This window comes from Folsomia candida, unplaced genomic scaffold (genome assembly GCF_002217175.1).
Source record: "Folsomia candida strain VU population unplaced genomic scaffold, ASM221717v1 Fcan01_Sc001, whole genome shotgun sequence".
NCBI classification, from domain to species: Eukaryota; Metazoa; Arthropoda; class Collembola; order Entomobryomorpha; family Isotomidae; genus Folsomia; species Folsomia candida.
In genome coordinates this window covers 4,484,182-4,494,283 of record NW_019091193.1, presented here as the reverse complement: position 1 = coordinate 4,494,283, position 10,102 = coordinate 4,484,182, and the positions used below count along the sequence as shown (strand labels likewise).

Here is a 10,102-nt window from a genome sequence, read left to right as displayed (position 1 = left end):
TGTGTGAATACCCGGTATGTTTGATTTGTAAAAAATGGATCTGCGGATGTGTATGTATATAAGTTTATATCATTTTTTTTACATAATTTATGATCTTGACAAGACAGAAACAGTTTTATATGTAACGTGTTTTGAGAATGTCATGATGTATTAAAAGTCACTCGATTAAAAGTATTAAATAAACAAGGTCCCAAAAAAGGGGAAATCTTAGTGAGACACGCGTGCAATAACAAGGAATAAATAAAACTTCCGGTGTCACATTTGCATCACCTCTCCCGGAACAATTGATTGCATGAGCATTAAGTTTGGAAGGAACGGAATTGCATCCCAGCTCTAATAAATCTTTCGGAATATGCATGCCAATTGATGAAATTCTATGGTTACAATTGACAAATTTTGGTAAACAACAAAACTTACAAACAAACAACAAACTTCGGGCAACACCCGAAATTTTAAAAACTCAGCGAGATTTGCGAAAGAAGCACCATGTCGAGCCAATCTCAAGCCTCTACAGTTTGCTATGACGAGGAGGAGGAACTAGTCAAAGAACAAGTTGGGCTTATTCGAAAGCTTTATGAGGCGAACAAGCGTGCACGCATTCTCGAGGTCGAGAATGGAACATTGCGGTCAAAACTTTGGGTTTTGGAAAGTTCAGTTGAACAAGCAGCTTTCTTAGACGTTTGCAAGAAGGTAAATAAGAAATAAATATATAAGAAGCATTGCATGGAAAAAGTAATGTTATATTTTAATCAGTTGAAGGACGCGGAGGAAGAAATCGCCCGATTACGAGCCGAGAAGGAGGAACTTAGAAAAATTACCGACGCTAGGCAGACAAAACTTTTCCACAGAATTCTTGCAGAAAAAGTCAGCAGAAAATATTTTGCAAATGATGCCAAGAATGAATACGCTCAAAAGAAGAAAGTGAATTTACAGTTATCAAGACAGGAACGGATGGCAAAAGTTTGGGAGCAACGAGCGAGATTGAAAAATACTGAGCTGCGTCAAGTTAAAAAAATTAATGCCAGAAATGAAGAAAATCTGTTAACTGAACCAATCAATGTAGAAACTGTTCAGTTCCATGTTCACGAAAAATCTGCACATAATTTAGATCCATCAAACATAGAGCAGGGGTTATGTGCATGCGGTAAGCAGATGGAAGAAACCGGAACAAAGGTGGCAAAGAGGAAGGAACGGAGGAGGAAGGCCAAGTTTTATTCAAAATGTGAAGATGATAGAAAATCTTTCTGTCGAATTTGTTATAGAAGTTTGTGATTTCTTTCGGAAGTAATTGTTGAATTCGGCCAGTAAGGTCGTAATTGTATGTATTAGCTCATTAGGTCAAATAACCCCAAAATTTACACATTTTGCAATAAATTTATTGGTGTTGTGCTGCAATTCCGTTCATGCCAAACTTAATGTTCATGCAATCAATTGTTCCGGGAGAGGTGATGCAAATGTGACACCGGAAGTTTTATTTATTCCTTGTTATTGCACGCGTGTCTCACTAAGATTTCCCCTTTTTTGGGACCTTGTTTATTTTAAATATATAGTACAGCTTTAATTACATAAAAAAATGATAAATAATTTCATTTTTAGTCATATACCATTTTTTCCTCTGGCATTAAAACTTACTTCATATCAATTTAAATGTTTCTAAACAGAACAAAGTAAAAAAAGTGATGGTAGTTATTATCGTAGGAAAATTACCATAAACATGTAAGTTAAATAATTTAACTACACCACTTCTGGCATTCCGGCTGAGAGATGCTTATTAATTTCTGCCGATACGTGGACGTCTTTCCCCCTGAATATCTTGAAGAAACCTCGATTTCCCCAGTAGTAGTTGAACGAGTTGGACACCAACCAGTACGGAAGTTCAGTCCCGTTTTGATGTCCTATTCCCCAACCAATAATTTTTACCGCGTGGAAAAAATCGCCTTTCTCGTCACCGGAGGGTTTGTAAAGTTCTGCAAAACAAAAACAGTATATTTTAGGAAAATTCATTACGACTCGTAATTTAGGAGTGCAAATGATCCCATAGCAACAGGGATGGGCAATCCCAACAATTTCGATGGATTACGGATTACAGATTAATTAATTTAAAAATTATAAGGGGATTACTGGATTGGGATTACTTCGTTCCTGAAAGAATGTGGATTACTTGTTGGATTACTGGGATAAATTAGTGACGTGGATTACGGATTACGGATTACAGTAATCAGATTACGGATTATTATCTGGATTACAAAAATCTATATTTATGTATTAAGGGGTGAAGAGAAGCGAAATCCCTTTATGGAAAAGTGTTGTCCGCCGGTCTGTCCACGATACTTTAGAACGGTTTCGAATTTCAACATGCGGTTTTCGCCAACAGGTTTCTAATTTTTGAGGTATGGATGAGTTTGAAAATGGGAATTGTAGGTCATAAGGTCACGGCGCCACGGTGACGACGCCACGGGTCAAACGTGTCGAATTTTTTATTTTGGCCGTTTTAGATCTTTCAGTTTCGGGCAATGATTAAAATCTTCGTAGTTTTGACGTGACATGACCGAGTGACCGTGTCGACGACGCCAGAGTCGAAAATGTCGAATTTTTGTCTTGATTCTTTTAGACGTCGTTTTAGGCGGGCATTTCAAAAATAAAATCTAGACATCGTTTTGGCCGCATTCCATGACCGCGTGACAGCTCCACCCGTTTGCTACATTTCGTTTGCAATGGTTTATTCTGAATAGCGTCACACTTATATTTCATGCTGATGATTAGTTAAAAAAACTAGAGCTTTGAATCATGCCTGGAATTTCTTACATGAATTTGGAAGTGTTCTCCCCACTAATTTTCAAAATGTTCTCTGAAAACAGGGAAAATTCAATTTTTTCCAATTTTTTTTGCTACACTGAAGGTGGTCAATATTGAAATTACTTGTTTAATTATTTGATTTCTATGATTATCATGTGTAAAAAGTATGATTTTAACTTGCTAAGGTCGATATGATGTAAATTGACTGATTTGAGTAACATCATCGTTCATTTTTATCATTATTAATAATTTTTAGTTTAATATCTGTCCCTATTGAAAAAAAAATTCAGTATTTTCTCCAAGTGTTCTCCCCGCATTGCGGGTTGGTGGGGTAAGAAATTCCAGGCATGCTTTGAATGATTCATCCGACCGTCAGTATCTTAGGGCAGACAAAAATGTGTTGTAGTACTCTGCCGTAGAATCCAGAAGGTAGTTTAAGCACTCAAGTTCAGCAAGTGACTTAGACTCTGGAGAAGTTGCAAGATGGAGCTGTCATGCCGTTTACAGGAGCAAAGTAATCCAACAAAGTAATCCGTAGTCTGATTACATTTTCCAATCTCGTAAATTGAGGATTACGGATTACACATAATTTCCAGATCTAGTTAGGATTACGGACTACGGATTACTTTAAAATGTGAATTTTTCGTGGATTACTGGATTACGGATTACATCCAATGTAATCTGATTACTTAATCTGATTAAAGTAATCCTGGGATTGCCCATCCCTGCATAGCAATATAATTTTGCAACAATAATTGTGAACTAATTACTAGCCATGGAGATGCGCAAGTTCGCGAATGAATTTTTAAACATTTTTTTTGCAAACTTGCGAACTATTTTTGTACCATTATTAATGATGCGAACCCTGACTAATACTTTCATTTCAATACCCTTGTTTCAATTATAGATAAATATAGACATTTACTTATGATTTTATCCACCCACCATTTTCATCGTGCGGATTGAACTTTTGGAAGCTGTCATACAGTCGCATCGCCCCAATGATCGGTCCCTTCTGCATAATCTCTAGTTGGACTTTTTTCACAAAATTGTTGTACACGGTATCGTTTGAATCGGCAGGATAAGTAAATTTACAGGCGGAAGTGACAGCGCGCTTGTCGAGGGGGTAGGTGCCATTGTACTTGGTTAGACACTTCCTCCTGCACTCGGGTTTAGGAACTTTACCGACTTTATAGCACGATTCCTTAGTGTGGTCACATGGTGGATACTTATAAGAAACGCAACCCTGATAAGAAAATGTGTAGTTTTATATTTGGTATTACTCAAGTATAAATAATTATTAACTAATGCCAAAATTTCAGGGATTTTGCGAACTTCAACCACTTGCAAAACTAAATTTTCGATATTACAGAATTGCAATTATTATTAGTATACTATAGTGTTGTCAATTATTTAAATCCAGTTGTACTTCTTCAAACCTGGACGATTTTTGTGAAAAATTAAATACACAAAAAAGTGGCAGGTATGCCATCCACTCATCTTACGGATTAATTATCAACTGAAAGTTAAGCAAATATTGAGGTATATATGAAAATTGTTCTAAACCGAAATTTGCATCTTATCATGGATATATGCATTAAAAAATTACATAGTCCGACTTATACCAACCCCCAGAGACAAGGCCGAGGCTGGAGTTCGTCAGGTATTTCCACGCTGCTCCAATACTACCCCCTTGACACCCGGAAAGTGGAAATGGGGCGCAGAGGCGACGATGTCCTCGCCCAGTGCAGATCTCAGAAGTCCAACCGGTGTATTTGGAACCGCAACCAAGCAAATCTTGGTCAGAGAAGCGGAAGTTGCTCGTTCCATTGGAATGGATGCAGTATCGGTCCGTGAGGGTCGAGGCGATGGCGACGGCCTGGAAATTACGCAAATTAGGATTATGTAATTATACAATTTTTACAATGGGCGTATTCACGACAACTTTGGCATCTCTTGAAAATTGGTGATAACAACATTGTATGTACGAAGTTTACGAAATTTTAATGATTCCGAAAAACTTTTGCTGAGGAATATCATGCAAATTTGCTAATTTACCCAGCATGTTTTTATTTCGTAAAATTCACAAGCGATAAAAATTACGGAAATTCATATACACATTGCTAGAAAATTGGTATGGTCACCCAGGTATTGATCCCTCAGTATTAAATTGCTACCGCTTGGTATTTGAATTATAGTGGTAGGTAAAAACTGGCTGCCAATGTAGATATATGGTAAAATTTAATAATGAGCTATTATCACACGGGATTACTAGTTACACTGAACAGTAATGAATTTCTAAAGGTGAAGGGATTAATTCAAATAGTTCTGTTTTTCTAGCTTTGCGAAATTGGCAGAATCATGTCCCGTCACAATACATATTAGTTGAGCTGCAAAAAATTTGCAAAATGCGATGTTAAATTGGCGTGAGTTGTTTAATAAGTTACCCAGCAACTGAGGCAATGTCCTTGGTCTCGAATTTCCCACAGAGAAGGACAATGCTTCCAGGCTTCTCTACCATCAAATTCCGCAGGGACGCCGGTTTCTGGCTCCTTATTGGGGGCACATTCAGATAAGAGCTTAGGATCTTCGAGATGGCGTGGCTGCACTCCACCAATAAAAGTGGGTGAGTCGTGCTGCAAAATTGCGTAATTGAAAAAAGTTGAAATCTCAAATGCTTTGAATAATTAAAATATTTTAGTTAGCAAATCTAATATGGTGTAAAATAATATTAATGTGAATAATTTTATTAATTTTAAGACTTACCAGCCTAAACTTATTTTTCGCACCTTGTGCAAAATCTCCTCCCAACACTGCTGCCCCCACCACGAGTAGGAAGCCTTCGAAAGCGTTTAATTTCATTTTATAAACTATGAAACTTGAAAGATCTGGAACTCTTGTGATACTACGAAGTTTGTTTTGAGAATCTTCTTTTATATGCAGGAATCATTTCAAATTTATTACATAGTGGTACTCATAGTCAGATCAGAAAACAATTGTGATTTGTTGTTTGCAAATATAATACAACAGGAAACAGGAAGAGTACGAGAAGAGAGTACAAAGAGTTTACATAAATACGATGAATGTGAATCTGTGTTAATTAAACGTTATGAAAGGTTAATAAATGCAAGCTTTATTTTTTCAAATACCAGGAATTAATATTCCTCTGCGGCCATTATATAATATGAACGACTTCAGTTACATATGCGCTTTGACATTGAAGATGAGTGCAATTCAATGGACTTAATTGTAATATTATGTATACAAGCCTACCGAGTTTTGTATAAAAGTGTGCGAGGCTGAACTTTGGTGGAGAAAGGATATGCATTTTTTACAAGCAGAATTATATTTTATGCATATTCCATGATGAATTCAACATGAGTGCAAATAATGTCACAAATGATAAGCCTAATCTCTCCAACTTTTCATGCATCATTGATTCAAATATTTTTTCTTTGCGTAAAAATTTGTTGACAGTTTGTCAAGTTAAGTTTGTTTCTCCGACTTAAGTAAATTTTATCTGGTATGATTGCTTTTGGCTTGTTGTACTGTAAATAAATTTCAAAAATAAAGGTTTTGTCTCAAATAATACTTTATTCACACAGATTCAATTCTACAAATTAGCCAATCAACCCATTCATTAGACAAATTAAGCATCTGGATTTTCTTGATGGGCTGGATCAACGAATGAAATCTGGTACAGGATGGTTTTCGCCTTCATGAGACTGAACCCATTGTCCCAAACGAGGGAGTAGATGCCCTCCTTTTCGCAGAGGTGAGACCCCTCCTGAACTTGCGTGTGAGCGTCAACCCGCGCCAAGGGGACGATGTCTTCCCACTGCTCCTTCTTCGCACGGGCCTCCTTTGAATAAAACACGTGAAAACCGACATCATGTCCCTCGGATTTAAATTTCCATTCGATAATTGTATTCTTCTCAGCAACGTCGACCTCTTGGATAAATCTCTCTCGAGCGGCAATCGTAACTTTGGTGTAAGCCGCGTCTTCCTCAGCCAAACCTGAAGAAATCGGACAAGGTAAATATTATTGGTACATGTTTCTAATCTTAACCATATATAGTCTAAGGCCTTGCCTCTCATAAAAGGGCCCAAGTCGGCCGGCCCTTGAAGCCAAATTGGATGACCACTCGCATACTCATCCTCCGTTACTAAATCTCCACCCCAATAGGCGGGAATTAGTTCGACAGGAAACTTCTCTCGTACGACGGCTCGCCATTTCTCTGGGTCTGGCCTGCACAAGAGGATTCCATTATTCAAGTATGCGTACATAATTACTTATGTATATTTCATCTCAAAATTGGAACAACAATGAACGAATATGCATAAGTTTAGTTGGGGATCAGTGTGTTCTGTTAACTTTTTTCACATGCATATGACAGATTTGTATGTATAGATTTGAAAGTTTGAAAAAAAAACATTTTAAAATAAGGTTGTAACTTACAACTTGTAAGTATGTACATAGACGTACCTCGAAATTTTTAGAAACTATGAATGGAATTATGAATGGGAATCTAAAGCTAAAATATTCTGGTAATCTAGTAACATTTTACCCAAATATATCAATCTTGTCCAACGTTGCCTTAGGAATGAGTGGTTTCAGCAAGTTGAATATTATGGCGAAGACCTTTGGAGTATTTATCATCATAGCGTATCGCAAGAGCTCGGGATAATTGGCATCCATGTTATTTTGCATATTTGTCATAAACTCGCGACATTGTTTCGTGGCCATTTGTCGATATGAATACCTGCAATAAAAAAAATATTGTAAAACTGGGAAGAACGCGGTTTGCATGAATAAGCCGGATAACACATAACCTGTAGTTATCATGGCCTGATAACACGGTTCACGTAGTCTAATTTAAGCCAAAAATGGCTTGAAAATTCATCTGTGAACTAGCTTATCTCCATGGCTTGTAGTTGTATGTATGTATGTATTATGTGAGGAGGATTCCTACCCATGGGGGTAGACATCCAGCTGCGCAGGTCACCAGTTGGACCTATTGCAGACACCTCAATGCACTCGCATGCGATTATTGTGTCGGAGCCTCTCTCGATTCCCCAGCTACAAAGCTGGCGAATCTGCCAGACCTTAAAAAGGCCAGCACGTCTTTGAGAGGATACTCCCATACTTCCTCCATCCTTAAGGTAGAACGAAGGAAGGTCCTAAATCTCAGGGCACTGTAAGCGGGACAGTCTGTAAGTATATGAGCCATTGTCTCGTCCCCTTCCCCGCATTCTTCGCAGATGGGAGATTCAACTAGACCCATCTTATACAGATGCCCATTCAAATTACAGTGTCCTGTGATGGCAAAAGTTGTTAGCCTCATACCATCCCTCGTGGGCCCAAGTGATTTCCCACTTAGGAGGGGAGCTTGCGAGGTTGATAATAACAGATCTCGATGCCCTTTGGATATGTGATAGGGTCTCATGAGTGTACTAAAACCCTGAAGTGGTTTGACTCCATGGCCACATTTGCGCCCGCCACACCCACTCAAAAATGCCCAAAAAACGCTTTCACTCCAGTTTTCACTCACTCAAATCCACGCCAGAAATCCAATTTTACTCGGATTTTGAAATTTCTTTCACCATTACGCTCCCAGATAGTTGCTTTCTTCAATTCCATATCAAACTCAATTTTGCTGATGATTATTTCGCAGGCGTAATTTGAGTTGTTGATTACTACAACAATCCTCATTCAGAATTTCAAATTTTAAAAATACTAAAAATTTCGAAAAAATTAGGTTTGATATTGGATTGAAGAAAGCAACTATCTGGGAGTGTAATGATGAAAGAAATTTCAAAATCCGAGTAAAATTGGATTTTTGACGTGGATTTGAGTGAGTGAAAACTGGAGTGGAAGCGTTTTTTGGGCATTTTTGAGTGGGTGTGGCGGGCGCAAATGTGGCCATGGAGTCAAACCACTTCAGGGTTTTAGTACACTCATGAGACCCTATCACATATCCAAAGGGCTTCAAGATCTGTTATTATCAACCTCGCAAGCTCCCCTCCTTAGACCCTCGTAAGGTATTGGCAGGGCCAACTTTGAGAACTTACAATTAAGTAAGTTGGACCAATGGACCCGATGATCATTCTGAGCCCATTGTTTTATTGCAAATTTTCCAATTGCTGAGTTGACAGGGATAACTGGCTCTGGGCCGCATGTTGTTATACTAGCAGCCTCTTTAGCCAGCTTATCCACGTCTTCATTACCCCATAAACCCCAATGGGAATGGCTTGTAGTTACTTAATTCTGTTTTTTTAAATTATGTTACGATACGAACATAAGTATGAACTTATACGGAATACACTGAAAGATTGACATGAATCTCCCCTCATTTGTGCTTACCCTTCGCAATCGCAAATTTCAATCAGTTGCGTGCACTTGACACCTTTCTTCTCGCCTTCTTCCTTCATAATTTTCAGCATTTGCAGCATGAAGATGTTGTTATATCTTTCACACGCCTTGACCCCATACTTTTCAATCATGGCTCGAAGATCATTTCTCCCCAAGGGGAAGATAAACGTGCCGTAGCCTTCTTTCGAAATGCCACACCACGCGAGTGGCGACCCCTTCTTCATGTCCTCCGGGATGGAGTCGCCCTCCCGTTCCAGCAGCGTGTCGATGTCGTTGTCCTTCCGCCACTTCATGGAGGCTCGAAGCATCTCGGATGCCTTGGGAAGATCCAAGTATCTGGCTCGTAACCATTTTATGAGATAGTCGTCCTCCAATTGTTCCTCGGTCAGGGACAAGTCCGCCACCATTTTCCTGAACTGGACCAATTTTTCCTTCTCTTCAGCCGAGTATTCCTTCCCCGAGGAGAACGCCGCCTTGAACACTTCGCTCGTCATGATGAATTTTGAATACAAAAAATAGAGTGAAAATGTATTTAGAGCTTAAAATTGAACTGGAGTTTTTTAAAGTCCTGGCCACACGAAGTGGATGATTCGAATGAGCAGTGAAATAAATAAAAGTTGAAGTTTTATGTTGTGAAGTTGAGTATGTGATTGTTACACAATGAAGGCTCGTGACATTGATACTGACGTCCGTGGTGTGTAATCGTTATCAATTAGTGCCAATTGAACCAGGATTAAAACTTTTATTCGGGAGAGAGATGTACAAAAGAGGAGATGGAACGACAAACAACAACAACGGCAAATAAGTCTATCATATGTACATACATACGTATCTATGTATAAAACGAGACTTCGTCTGGTCAGGCCCTACAAATGTAAGTACTTATATATTTAAATATAAATAACATATCTATGTACATACATACATATATAA

The 10,102-nt window shown here is 38.4% G+C and overlaps 2 protein-coding genes across 2 annotated transcripts; both read right to left on the bottom strand.

The window, feature by feature from the left end:
* Positions 1–1,499: 1,499 nt before the first annotated feature.
* LOC110859204 (cathepsin B) lies at positions 1,500–5,780 on the bottom strand. Its single transcript, XM_022108090.2, has 5 exons — positions 5,563–5,780; positions 5,244–5,432; positions 4,406–4,675; positions 3,742–4,042; positions 1,500–1,967 (listed from the first exon to the last, which is right to left on the bottom strand). Exons 1-5 carry the CDS (start codon positions 5,656–5,658, stop codon positions 1,735–1,737), a joined length of 1,089 nt encoding a protein of 362 aa, XP_021963782.1. The 5' UTR covers positions 5,659–5,780; the 3' UTR covers positions 1,500–1,734.
* Positions 5,781–6,370: 590 nt separating this feature from the next.
* LOC110858335 (retinal-binding protein) lies at positions 6,371–9,784 on the bottom strand. Its single transcript, XM_022107069.2, has 4 exons — positions 9,161–9,784; positions 7,365–7,559; positions 6,888–7,045; positions 6,371–6,813 (listed from the first exon to the last, which is right to left on the bottom strand). The coding sequence occupies exons 1-4, from the start codon at positions 9,661–9,663 to the stop codon at positions 6,446–6,448; spliced, it is 1,224 nt and encodes a 407-aa protein (XP_021962761.1). The 5' UTR covers positions 9,664–9,784; the 3' UTR covers positions 6,371–6,445.
* Between the last annotated feature and the right edge of the window lie 318 nt (positions 9,785–10,102).

Coding starts and splice junctions, on each gene's coding strand:
- LOC110859204 (XM_022108090.2), bottom strand. CDS start 5,658: ATGAAATTAAACGCTTTCGAAGGCTTCCTACTCGTGGTGGGGGCAGCA. Junction 4,043..4,405: donor GTTGGTATAAGTCGGACTAT/GTAATTTTTTAA, acceptor TTTTCTTATCAG/GGTTGCGTTTCTTATAAGTA. Junction 1,968..3,741: donor CAATCCGCACGATGAAAATG/GTGGGTGGATAA, acceptor TTTGTTTTGCAG/AACTTTACAAACCCTCCGGT.
- LOC110858335 (XM_022107069.2), bottom strand. CDS start 9,663: ATGACGAGCGAAGTGTTCAAGGCGGCGTTCTCCTCGGGGAAGGAATAC. Junction 7,560..9,160: donor GAAATTTGCGATTGCGAAGG/GTAAGCACAAAT, acceptor TTTTTATTGCAG/GTATTCATATCGACAAATGG. Junction 7,046..7,364: donor GACAAGATTGATATATTTGG/GTAAAATGTTAC, acceptor CCTCTTGTGCAG/GCCAGACCCAGAGAAATGGC.